We start from the raw sequence: 12966 nt of genomic DNA on the forward strand, positions 1-12966 counted from the left end.
CTTTAGTGTTCAGGGGCCGAGACCAAACACAGTGTTGGGACACATACTTTGGTCCCTGGGCTTGCTGTAGGATTAGTTTCCCTCTAATGGCAAAGGTCACATGTGGGGAGGCATGGACACCCTCCAAGCATGGGATTAGGTATCTGATCAAAGGAAGTAAGGAGGGCAGATCAAACATCTGGGCCAGCGGCAGGTCAGAAGGATGATGCTTTCCTCGGGACCTGCTTGGGGTGTTCAGTGTTACCACACTGATGTAGCTCAGGCTCAGTCATGTGTTTTAAGCTGTATGAACTGATATTTGGATTATTATTTTTTAAACATTAATCTCTTATATTTAACGACACTTTCTAGATTCTAAATAAAATCCATATCAATAATCTGATATTATCATTGATATCTGCCCTTGGGACAAATATTCATTTTTTTATCTTGATGTACAATTTGGTTTGCAACTAATGTTCATTTGAATAGTCAGGGCTGGTCCACAGAAGGGTCTTTGGCCCTTAAAGATTGTTGTTGAACTAATTCCAATAAAAAGTAAACCACAGCTCAAAGTCACTTGGGCAATGGGCATTGGAAATGTTGGTTTCCAAGGTCAACAGGCACGAGTGGCCTTCTGTTGCCGGTCCCTATTGCTGTGCACTGTGGTGAGAGGCATCTGGCTGCCCAATGTGCCTGCTGCCACAGGCATTGCTGTTTTTATTTCATGTAACCATGGGATGTATGCTTTCCATTCTGTTCACCTTTCAGGATTGGTATGGGTTATTGGCTACTCCGTCTGCTGACATGACAGTGGGTGACATTGTTGCTCCCTGTATAGGCATGGTATGTCAGTTATTCATGGAAATGAGCTGATTTGTGGACTTTCTGTTTATATTTGGAAGTGAGATGCATCTTCATGGCTGCACTGGTTTGGTCCTTTAGGATATCCTCACATTTACAGGTGTCTCAATGTCCCTCCTCTTCTGTTACTGAGAAAGGGTTTCTTTTAGCTCAGCATTCACAGTATAGTTCACGTGGTGTGAAAGTCAGGAAAGCAGGAGGATGAAGCAGCTGCTCACATTCATCTGCAGACACCAGAGAGCAATGAACGCAAGCAAGCTAGTGCTCAGTTTCCTCTGTCTCCTATGGTTGAGGAAGCCCTGCCTAGGGAATGGTTCCACCCACATTTAATATAGATACTCCCATATCAGCATACATGATCAAGATAATCTCCCACAGGCATGGCCAGAGCCCATCTTCTAGGTAACTCTGGAACCCTAACCATCCCATGGGAAAACTGGGAATTTCCTGCTCATGCTGATAGGGTTTTCCTGGTAGTAGATAAGCTTGCAAAGTTAAATCCAGTTCTTCAGTATATCACATGATTGGCTTTTCGAGAACCCATTATTGGCTTTTGGAGAACCCAGGCTTCTGCTGACCATTGTTCTGGTCAAGAACAAGACTCCTCGTGCTGAGTGGCTGCTAGAGAGGGATTCTAGCTGGAGTGAATCCCCCTTGTTCTCTGTTGGGTGAGTGAGCACTGGCCAGGCGAGGGTACCAAGTCCACAGTGCCAGTGTTCTTCTGTCAGACTCTCGTATTTAGTTCAGTGGAACTTTTCATTATCCCTTTTCATCTGCCTTGGGAAGGCGTGTGTGTTTGGGTGGTAGGAGAGCCTGTGCTACCACACTCCCATTGACCCTTCTACCTGCTCACAATCCATGCTACCCTGGATATGTGTTGAAGGATCCAGGTAGGAAAGAAGCTGAGTTATCCATGGAGCAGGGAAGATAGTGGCATTCAATCAAATCTTCAAACAACTAACTTCCTCCTCTAGTGAGCCCAGACTTTGCTGAAGGTCTATGTGGTGCCCTTCAGTAAGGTTTCTCCACTGCAAATAGTGTCCTTTTTTTTTTTTTTTTGCTGTGATGACTCAGAAGCAAATCTCTGCAGGAATGGTGAACATAGGCGGGAAGCTGTGGGGCTTCATCCCATGGAGGCTTTGTAGCCCATGTTACTTCTCTGCCTGCTGAGGTTTTTAGGAAGCTTCTATAGCTCTCAAATAAAAGATTATTATTTCAGGGGCTAGGAAGATAGCTCACCCGGGAAAATGCTGGCAAGGACCTGAGTTTTAGATTCCCAGAACCCACCTCGAAAATGTTCATGGTTGCATGTGCTTGCATCCCAGTTCATTGGAGAGAGGCAGATCCCTGGGGCTCATTGGCTAGCCAGCCTAGTTGAATTGGTGAGTCCTAGGCCAGCAGATATTCTGTCCTACAACACAAGGCAAATGGTGCCTTGAGAACAACAGCTGAGGTTGTCCTCTGCCTCCACCTGCATGTACACACAACTGCACATACAGCTGTGTACCCATAGCACACACATAAAGATTATGGTTTTTGTGCTCTGATAGAATTTGCAGGCTAAGAAACATACAGTTGCGGCACACCAATAAGGCTGTTAAGTGGAGAATTAGCCCAGGGGGCGAAGGGGCTTAACTGAGGTCCCACAGCTGGTAGTGGTAGTTCCTGGGTGGGAAGTCTTGCTTCCTACCCCCACCCCCCCCCCACCCCTACCCCCAACTTTTTGCTTCAATCTTTTTAACCTCTCTTGTGGGCAGTATCTGCCATGGCGGCTGTGCTTCCCTCCTGAGCAGCCTCCATGGCTGTAGGAGCAACCCACTGGGACCATTACAATAATGACTTTTAAATGCAACTTTAATTTAATAGTTGGATACATTAAAAGCCAAAATAGAGCTCTTTTTTTTTTTTTTTTTTTTTTTTTATAAAAAGCACAATAAAAAAAAACATGAAAGCAAGCAACAAAAGGCTTTTTTCCCTTCAGAAGTCTTCATCCTTAACCACCACAGGGGTCTGTTGCACTCTGCTCTTTTGTCAGCACAGGGTCAGGAATGGGTGGGGGCCAGGCAGCCTGGGAACAAGCCATCAGTAATGATGCTCCCTCTCCATCATGGCGCTAAGGAAGCTTGAAGTTTTCCCAGTTCACACATTTGCAATAGAAAGAGGTCCTCAGTTCATTTGTTCTAGTCTGCACTCATCACAGTTAGAGGTCTGTTTTAGTCTTAAATGTATGGGGTTGTACATGGTGGTGTACCCTTATGATCCCAGCACTTGGCTGAGGCAGGAGGACTGCTGTAAATTGGAGGCCTTCTTGGGCTACAAGATCATAAAGCAAAACAAAACAAACGCCTAAGACCAATCAACCTTCTTCCCCAAACTCAATAGTTTTGTTTTATTCCCACTTGGGTGGGGTCCTGACAGCTGCTAGAAGAGAAGAACCACACAGGAACTTCTCTGTGACTTGTCTCCTGTCCCTGGCTCAGTTCTCATTCTCAGGGGCTTTTAGTTCAAGGCTTGAAATCAAACAGTTCAAAGAAAGCGAAGGAAACTGGCCTTGCCAGTTCTCTTTTGCGTGTGCGAGCTGGCTGCTGAGGACACAGGTTGTCCCATGGGAGGCTTATAAGGTTCTCTGTTGACCATGGGATGCCACAAAGGGGCTGGGTCCTTGTAGCTCCATCGGTGGCATTGCGGCCACTCTGGGCGCTACATGGAGGTGTAGGAGTGAAGTTGATGAGAATTGGTTTTGCCATGCCTTAGAAGCCCAGACTGTTTTGTAGGAAATATTATTTCAGAACGATCTAATACAGTATTTATAATATTCCGTTAAGGCAGCACTTCTGAACAATTTGGCCAAATTCATGGTTACACTATGAATGATGGATTGCTATTAAGGATATATATTTTCCCCCAGGTGATGTTCGGAATGATATCTATGTGACGTTAGTTCAAGGGGATTTTGATAAAGGCAGTAAAACAACTGCGAAGAATGTGGAGGTGACAGTGTCTGTCTATGATGAAGATGGGAAGCGACTGGAGGTATCTCTTTTTTGCTGAGTTCAAGTTCAGCTTTGCACGTGTCCACCTTGGCTTTGCTGCAGGATCTAAGGTTCTTGATTGGCTGTCTTATCTCATCGGTTGGGAGGTGTGTGGGTGCTGGCCTCCTTTTTTTACTGCTTGCCATTGTGTCCTGGGGATCGAGGCTAGCATACTGTCTCAGGACATTCCTGTAGATTTTGACCACACTCCTTGCTCAGTTTTATAAAGGGTTATTATTTCTTGGCATAATCCTACACACCTAGCAACCACAGTGGTAGGTCAGAGACCATTGCTTTCAATATTTAAGAGATGAGGAAATGGAATCCAAGAAATAAAGCTATTTGCTCAGGGTCAGAGAGTAATGTGGATTTTTAGGATCATCTGAACAAGTTGTAACTCACATGACCGAGGTGACCTCCCTCCCATGGTACCTCCCTCCCATGGCTAGACTCTACCAGAGTGACCCAGAGCCTGGGCTTCCCTCAGATGAGCAGAGCAGATATCCTTCTAGGTACCATTGGATTGGACAGCTGTGGCTGGGCTTGTGCCTGGGCTCAGCTGTGTTCAGCTGGGCTTACACCTTTTCTCCCTGTCCGGCCTTGTCTGGTGTCATTCATATCTCTAGAAGCCTTGAGCTATATTGTCTTAGCCTCTTAGACTTCAGTGGTATGAATCTGGTTGAAGTTTGGCAAACAGTGTTCATGGCTAGAGGGATGAGTCTTGCCACCTCCTGTTTAGTGGACAACCTTTGCTTCTGGACCCACTGAGTAGATCAGGCAAGTATTCTCAGATTGTAATTCAAAGTGAGTTGCGGGGGTGGGGAGGGGGCACAGGAAGTGGTAGTTAAGGTTAGCCCCGTGTGTCACAATTGTCTGTACCTCCAGGGTCTGAGGCTGTGGTTTAGACTAGACACTAGCACAGGCAGACCTGCCCCTTCATTGCTGGGAATGCCTACCAAATGCAGTGCTTTATTGGCACCCTGGATTGCTTCCTCTCCTCCTCTGGTGGGTGCAACAGGAATGAATATGTAGTGGGGACACTGTCAACACTTTTAAAACTCAATGTATGTGTGTATATGTATTATATATATATATACACACACACATTCATATATGAGATATATATATATATATATATATATATATATATATATATGGATATATAAACACACACACATATATAATCATGTTCCGTGTGTGTGTGTGTGTGTGTGTGTGTGTGTGTGTGTGTGTGTGCGCGCGCGCACCTGTATATGCCCATGTGTATGGGAGTCAGTCCTCCCCTTCTACTATGTAGGTCCTGGGGATGGAACTCAGGTTGTCAGGCTTGGCAGCGACTGCCTTTACCTACCTCAGCAGCCCTAACATGAACTCTTCCCTTATACCTTCTCCTAAAGCATGTCATTTTCCCTGGTGCTGGTGATGAGGCCATCTCGGAGTACAAATCAGTGATTTATTACCAAGTGAAACAGCCTCGCTGGTTTGAGACCCTCAAGGTATTGTGTTTCTGTGGTCCTTTTCATCCCCTCCTGGGTGGTGGGGGCTGACTGCGAAATCCTTCTGCACACTACACGAAGCCAAATTGTTCAAGGTTGTTAAGGACCCTCCCTGGTAGTTCCTCTAATAGATTTATCCTTATCTCCTTCTAATGTAAGGATTGGATTTCGATGGAGGTGAATTGTTACATCTTCAGGATAGATACTATCTTTCTCACCTTGGGTCTGGCATATATGTGGCCTACTGCCTCTGTACCAAATGGGCAGGAGCAGTGATGCTAGCATGTGTGGGTTTTTGTTAAGAGGTAGATCAGCTTCTTCTGGTATTGACAGAAGTATATTTTCCCACCCCCAAGAACCTGAATCGCAGAAAATAAGGGGTGGGCTCTGGAATATAGATATTGACATGAACATTAGGGGCAGTCTTTGCTCATAGGCAGCATGTATCAGGCCTTGTTCTTTGGCCATAATGTAACAAGAAAGCTTTCTTGCTGCAGCTGCAGAGGGGATGTAGATTCCTTTATGTGGGGGCTACAATGAAGACAGCCACTTTCAAAAATAGAATCTGAGCAGTGTGCATCTGAGTGTTAAAACAAAAAATATCTGGCTGTCTAGCAGAGTTGGCTTGGTGTCCTTCACAATATTATCTTGTTTAAATTTTCAAAAGACACTTTGCCTTTGGCGGAAATCATATAAGGATAAGATAGACAGTGTTTCCCTTGCTCTGGTGCTGGAATGTTTATTGGTGCCAGTAACTAGGCTGAATTAAGCACTTCCTGCTAGAGGATGTTGGGAAAGGTACTCACATGTCCCCTTTTGATTCTTCAAGGTGGCCATCCCCATTGAGGATGTGAACCGGAGTCACCTTCGATTTACCTTCCGCCATAGATCCTCACAGGACTGTGAGTAATGGGCCACTTTATCAGTGTTTGATTTCAAGGGGAAAGCTTAGAAGCCAGCACCTGCTCTGGATGGTTTTAGGACATGGCTGTCATTTACAGTGATGTCATGGCTCCTTGGCCATTTCTTTCACCTGAACTTGCCCCTGGAGAACATCACTGACCGGATCTCAGGGGAGTTCCCTTTCTGCTTTCATTTGGGATGGTCTGTGCACCTGCTCCTTGCTCCTCTTTCTCATGCCTCTCCTCCTTGTTTTTAAAGATTTTATGTTTAGCTATATTTCTGTGTGCGTGTCTGAGTTTGGGTTTGTGGATGTGAGTGCCATGCCAGTGGATACAGAAGAGGACTTCAGATACTCTGGAGCTAGAGTTGTACACCGTTGGGAGCTGCCGTATGTGGGTTCTGTGAACTGAGCTCAGGTCCTCGGTAGGAGCTCTTAACTATGAGCTAGCCATCTTTCCAGCCCTCTTCCTTTTTTTTCGACTCACCCCATTCCAGTCTATTAGGAAAGTCACAAAAACACAACTGATCATCTGGAAAGTTGCCTCTTGGTGCTCTTTGTCTTAGAATGGAGAACTTGAACCCTCTTTTTCTTCGTTGATTGCTGGAGCTTAGCTGGAGCTCTCCTAGACATTGGTGCAACATTGACCTTGCTGCCAAGCCTAGATGAGGGAACCTGTTCTCACATCTCCCCCTTTCCCCTCCTGAAAGAACCACTCACTGACTACTGAGGCTGCTCTCATCACATTGGTTGAATTAAGAGCCTGCTAAAGATGTAGAGCCCCATGCTAAACATGACCCTAAGCGATCACAGAAGAATGGTACATTTGCCCGCAATGTGTGATACTGAGTTGGGTAGAAGAGAGACCTGTGTGATAGCGTGCCTCAGATGAACACATGGGGGCACACAGAGGGACAATTAGTTCTAGACTTTGCGGCCTCCTGGGGATTCCTAAGCATGAGTCTCTCTAATCCCAGCTGAGGACAGAAGTGCCATCCTTTAGCCTGTCTTCAGCAAAGTGTTGGTTCCTGAGAGGTCCCTGTTGCTGTGTTAAGTGCTCATCTGTCTCCATCTGACGGTTTCTGGGGGCTCAGACCCTCGCTGTGGTCAGGTGTGTGTGGCAGCAGGGTGAGGGACCGAACAGTGGCCTGGGGGCTGATGATGTGCCGAGGCTTATTGCTGGGAGATGTGTAGTCCTCTGGGTAGGGCCAATGCGAAGCCTGGGCTGCTGTCATTTGGAGGAGTTAGGAGGGAGAGGGCATAGGTTCTGCAGATCTGGAGAGCCATATGTGAGCATCAGCCTATAAGGGTGCTTACTTAGGGTGTTCAAGGGCAGGAAGTGATTAAACAAAGACACTAAAACAGCCAGGGGACCATTGTGATGGATCATTGTGGGACAGAAGGAAAGCATGGCAGCTGCCTCTCCCAATCAAATCCGAACAGTGTGAGAAGCTCAGGGGTTGAGTTAAAAGGCCATCAGAGGTCACTTCAAATGTGAGAAGCAGGTGAGTGAAGGCCAGCTAAAGATGTGGAGTTTCACCACTGTGTTTGCCTTAGGGCTAGGCTATGTTTGAGGCAGGAGGCAGAAGGCCAACTTCTGTTCAGTGTGCACGATGCCCTGGATGGCTGAAACTCCAGCATGATGGGCAGGGTTACTGATTGTGAGCTCCTAATCTCAAAGCTGAAATCGGAGCTTCACTGTGTTGTTTGAATCAGACCTCCCCAGAAGCCAACAGAGTCAGTGTTCCTGGCCTGAATTTTCATGTTACACATGAGGAACTCTGGTAGAGGCTTCTGAGTTAGTGGCCTCTAAAAGAGCTCTGGGTCGAACCCATGCCATATAGTGCTACACTCCAGTGCCTGTGGGGAATGGCATGGCCACTTCCATTTCCTGGCCTTTTGTTAGCACCTGTTTATTTAACAAGGAGAGGAAGGCTCCCCTTTTGTAGATGATGGGCTAAGTGGCAGCTTGGTGTTATTGTGTAGGACCACCTGAGGAACTGTAGCCAGGACTAAGATGTTCATGGCCTGAAGTGGGGTGTGGACAGATGGGAGTTGGTGAAAAGGGTTTTCTGGACACAAGTATGTCCTGCACAGGTTCAGCAGCCCAGGTGTGCTCTAGGTCTGGGCCAGAGCTTTGCTAAAGGGGCAGCAGGAAGAGCTTAGGCACTCTTGGAAAGGTGGGAAGGCCATGCAGAGCAGGCCTGGCTTCCTGGACACACATTATCCCAAGGTCGGTAAGGGGCTATGGGACCTCCTGGTTTCGCGGAGGAAGCCCAGTGGGTAAGAGTTCTAGACTGCATAGAGGACTGTGTCAGAATTACTCCACAGCCACTTTCTTAACAAACTCATTCTCCAGTGAATTATACCAGGGCAGAGGAAGATCTCTAGCATGCTAACTTTCAAAATCCTTGTTTTTCTCGTCAGTTTTAAGTATTCATTATAGACAAGATGCTATCACCTGACATGCCAAACACATTTGCATAATTAATGAAGTCTCAAAGGCCACAGTTAGTGGGGTTCTGGAGACATGTTGAGCGTTATAAATGTGGCGCTCATGAGATCTTGTTTGCCAGCTACTGAGGGCGACCATAGGGGCTTCTACAGCTGGGCAGGAGTAGTAAACACAGCCTGGGGCAGAGAAGGAAAGAATTCAGGACATGTTGTCCCCCTTTGCTGCCCACTAGCCACATACAAGCTGCTTTCTACTTTGGAGCTGGGGATGGAGAAGAAGAAGTGATGAGGTGTCTCCTGCCATGATCTAGGTTAGATTAGAAAGCTTGGTGCTGACATGTGAGGACATGCCCTGCTGGCAGCTTGTTGGCCATGGTCCAGAAGCTGAGTCTTTCTGGATTGGAAGCAGGTTGTCTGGGTAGGGTAGCCTTGGCTACTCTTCAAGAATATGTGGGTTCCTGCTATATAGGACTCTGAGTTAGTGGGAGAATAATCCATCTACTTGGTGATGGCTCTTAGTGAGCCTGTGATGGACAGTGCCCCTTCCTTGAGTGTTGAAGATGCAGGGTTAATGAACGATGCCTCCTTTTGGTGCCACTCTGTGGTAGGCTTAGTAGAAGCTGTCTGCTGATAAGTGCCACTGAACGTATGTCTAGGGATTGCTGCTTCCCTGAGGGAGGACTCAGCTTAGCAGGAGCCGGTCCTTATCACTCGGACACTGCAGCTATCACGTGTTCTGCTGCTGCTCCAGGAAGGTGTGTTTCAGACTAGTAAGGCTCATCTCTTCCATTTCTATGTCTCTAGTTTTTGGTTGGTTGACTGTCCTTAACTAACTCATTAGCCATATTTACTGAGCCTCTGTTGCCTAGAAGAAAGGTAGTGTAACTATCAGGATAAGTAAGGTATGACTTCTGAGGCAGTGAGGTCCTGGGGTGAGTGTTTTGAGCCCCTTAACTGGAGGAAGATGGATGTGTGCTCCTTCCATGTCTTCCTCTGTCCCTTCCTGTCCAAACAGACTTTTGAACGTATACCTTTGACACATTTTCTGGTTTGGCTTTCTTTGTGGCCTAACAGATCTTACCTGTTTGTTGGTCCTCTCCCTAACTAGTGCTAGTAGTTTTTGAGTAGCTATTGTTTGCCAGGCATGCACTGGAAAATGGCAGTTAAAAAAATACACACATTCATATACACATTTACACATATATACCCATATACACACATATATGCTATCTACATACATATACATGTACAATACACATGCTCACATATATACCTATATGCAATCACACATATACTCTCATACACACATATATGTACATATATATACATATCTACACATATACATACCCAATACACAAACAAATGCACACATACATTTGTATACACACATACCTTTGAACACAAACATATACCTACATAAACATATACACTCATACACATATACATTCATGGACATACAGATACAGACATATATAGATATACATATATACATGTGTTCACATACACACATATAGAAATACATACACAATAATACATATATATGCATGTATATATAATACATGCGTACACATATATATACACCTGTACACACAGACACAGACACACATGCATACACAAACCTTTAGAGTCCAGGGCTCAGTAGACTGACACTAGCAATAACAATGCCATGTCCCCTCCCCCACACACTTATCTGCCAATGATGAGAACCATGAAGAAAAGTCCATCAGCTGCAGAAAACATGTATGAGCGGGCGGGCCACTGACTCTTTTAGAAGCTGTGGAGAAACTTGAATGAAGGGTGGGGCATGAACCCCACACGCAGGTCTGGCTGTTGCGCTTTCTTGCTAAAGGCATTAGAATTTTCCAATCAGGTCTTCAGGCCTCCAGCAGTGAGTTTTCCTTCCCTGTGCTGGCCCTTTGCCATGTTTTAGGTTTCTACCACTGTTCACACCCTAGTCTCTCTTTGTTCCTGCTCATAGCATGCCATGTCCACTTTGGCTGTTCTTATCACTCTGGAATTACAGCATTAGGAGCCTTTGTCTGCAGCCTTCTGCAGAACTTTCCTGATCTTTATTGTGGAGTCAGTCGCTTCTCACAGTCCATAGTGTCTTCTTCCCTGGGGCTTTGAATTGAGTGTTTGAACTGCTTTGAGGACAGCTGACCCTTCCATGATACAATCTTCCTCGTTGTGAATGTGGTCCATTTCTTTCCATCCTCCTTTGGTTCTACCAGGGCAGTTTAGTGATTGTTTTCATAAAGGTGTCCTTGGTGGAATGTGTTAATGTCCCTTTGTCCTAAGTGTTGTGGAGGGTGATTATTGGTTTTCTTTGCAGCTAAGGATAAATCTGAGAAAATCTTTGCACTGGCCTTTGTGAAGCTGATGAGATATGATGGGACCACCCTGAGAGATGGGGAGCATGACCTTATTGTCTACAAGGTATGTACATCATTACCAGGACACTGCGGATACTTATGTGGTTGGTCCTTTGCGACTTCGTCACCTGAACTGAACTATTAGTTTTACACGTCTGTGACTAAATACCCGAGGAAAACAGCTAAAGGGAGGCAGGGTGCACTCTGGTACAGATACCAGAGCTTTCAGCCCTTCGTGATGGGGAGGATGTGATAGGGCAACTCACATCATGCTGGCCAGGAAGCAGAGTGAGAGAATACAGTGGAAGTAGACTTTCTCTTATTCCATCAGAGTCCCTAATCTTTGGGCATACCTGGCTTCAGGAGGTAACTTTTCCCTCATAGTTAATTCTCTGTCATGGACACCCTTAGAGGTGTGCTTTACCAAACTCCAATAGCTTCTCACTCCAGTCAAGCCTGTGATCAAGATGAACATCACAGCTGACATTTCCCACCCTGAGGAGAGAGCTGCTCTCTAGCATTGAGCTACATTTAATTATGTAAATGAGCAGTTATGATGACCAGCCCTTTTGCTGTTCCTAACGAGAGAAGATGACAGGCAATAACACATTCGGTGCTGTATATGAAGGCTGGGGATGTGAATTAAGCCACAGGAAGTGGGAACATTTTTAAAGGATACCATAGAACACAGCATAGAAGGGGGTGTGAAGCTTGAAAGGATTCAACACAATAAAGCATGCATAACCTGGATGGTGGCCTCGATGAATGTTGTTTGACATACTGTACGATCAAACCCACAGGCTGAAGCCAAAAAGCTAGAAGATGCAGCCACATACTTGAGCCTCCCTTCTACCAAGGCAGAGTTGGAAGAAAAGGGCCACTCAGCCACAGGCAAGGGCATGCAGAGTCTTGGGAGTTGCACCATCAGCAAGGACTCTTTCCAGATCTCCACGCTGGTGTGCTCCACCAAACTGACCCAGAATGGTGAGTTCTAGAACTGCTCCCTCTCAGACACTTCCCTTTTGCCTTCTTGTTGAGCGGAAGCATTTGCTGTGGGTGCGTGGACGTCATTCACTCTGTCCTTTGATGAGGACCCACATAGATGTCAATGCACTCAGGAAGAGGAGGTGGCATCCGTCATAGTTTAAAATTCACTCTTCTATTTTTGTTTAAGGATTAACTCTGCAGGGAGGTTAAACAATGAAAGGACTTATTTTTATTTTTAAACATGTATTTATTTAAGGTGTGTGTGTGGGGGGGTCATAGTCAGAGGATGAGTTCTAGGGATTGGTTCTCTCCTTCCTCTGTGGATACTGGGGATTGAACTTAGTTTCATCAGGCTTGTTGGCAAGCTCTGTTACCCACTCAGCCATCTTGCTAGCTCTGGACTTCCTCTTTAAGATGCTTTCCAGACAAAAGAAAGAAACAAGGCGTCAGGGGAAGTATATAAGATTTGAAATCAGATCAGAGAATGGAGTTGAACCTTGGTCTTATCTTAACCCTGGAAATGACCTTAATCAAGGTCCTCTGAACCCATGTGAATCACGCCTGCTTCCAGAGCTTTCTGACTAGTATGGAGCCCGTCTGGAGCAAGGTGCCTCCCATCTTTGTGTCTTCGCCTGCCTTAGCTTCTCCTTGAGCTAATTCCAGGTTATCGTTCTTTGGAGAAGTTGGTCTGCCCGACATTTTCTAGGCCCCTGGTGGTGTGAGATAAGGTCTCTTTGCTGATGCATGTACACTCAGCTCAGCCTAATGTGGCAGGTCACTCACCAGCGGGTTCCCCTTGTCCCTGGGCTGGCTGAGTTCATTTCCCACTGCTTGCCGCTTCCCCAGAAACACAGCAGTCCGGTGGAGACACTTCTTATTCA

The 12966-nt window shown here is 46.0% G+C and overlaps 1 protein-coding gene across 1 annotated transcript in view; it reads left to right on the forward strand.

The window, feature by feature from the left end:
* Dock1 (dedicator of cytokinesis 1) overlaps positions 1-12966 on the forward strand; it is a 453773-nt gene that overhangs the window by 39128 nt on the left and 401679 nt on the right. Inside the window, exons 15-19 of the mRNA XM_036177592.1 lie at positions 3752-3876; positions 5273-5371; positions 6201-6273; positions 11059-11162; positions 11899-12082. Coding sequence (XP_036033485.1) covers positions 3752-3876; positions 5273-5371; positions 6201-6273; positions 11059-11162; positions 11899-12082 — 585 coding nt within the window. The remainder of the gene's footprint in view (positions 1-3751; positions 3877-5272; positions 5372-6200; positions 6274-11058; positions 11163-11898; positions 12083-12966) is intronic.

The sequence above is a fragment of the Onychomys torridus genome, chromosome 1, assembly GCF_903995425.1.
Source record: "Onychomys torridus chromosome 1, mOncTor1.1, whole genome shotgun sequence".
In the NCBI taxonomy this organism is placed as follows: Eukaryota; Metazoa; Chordata; class Mammalia; order Rodentia; family Cricetidae; genus Onychomys; species Onychomys torridus.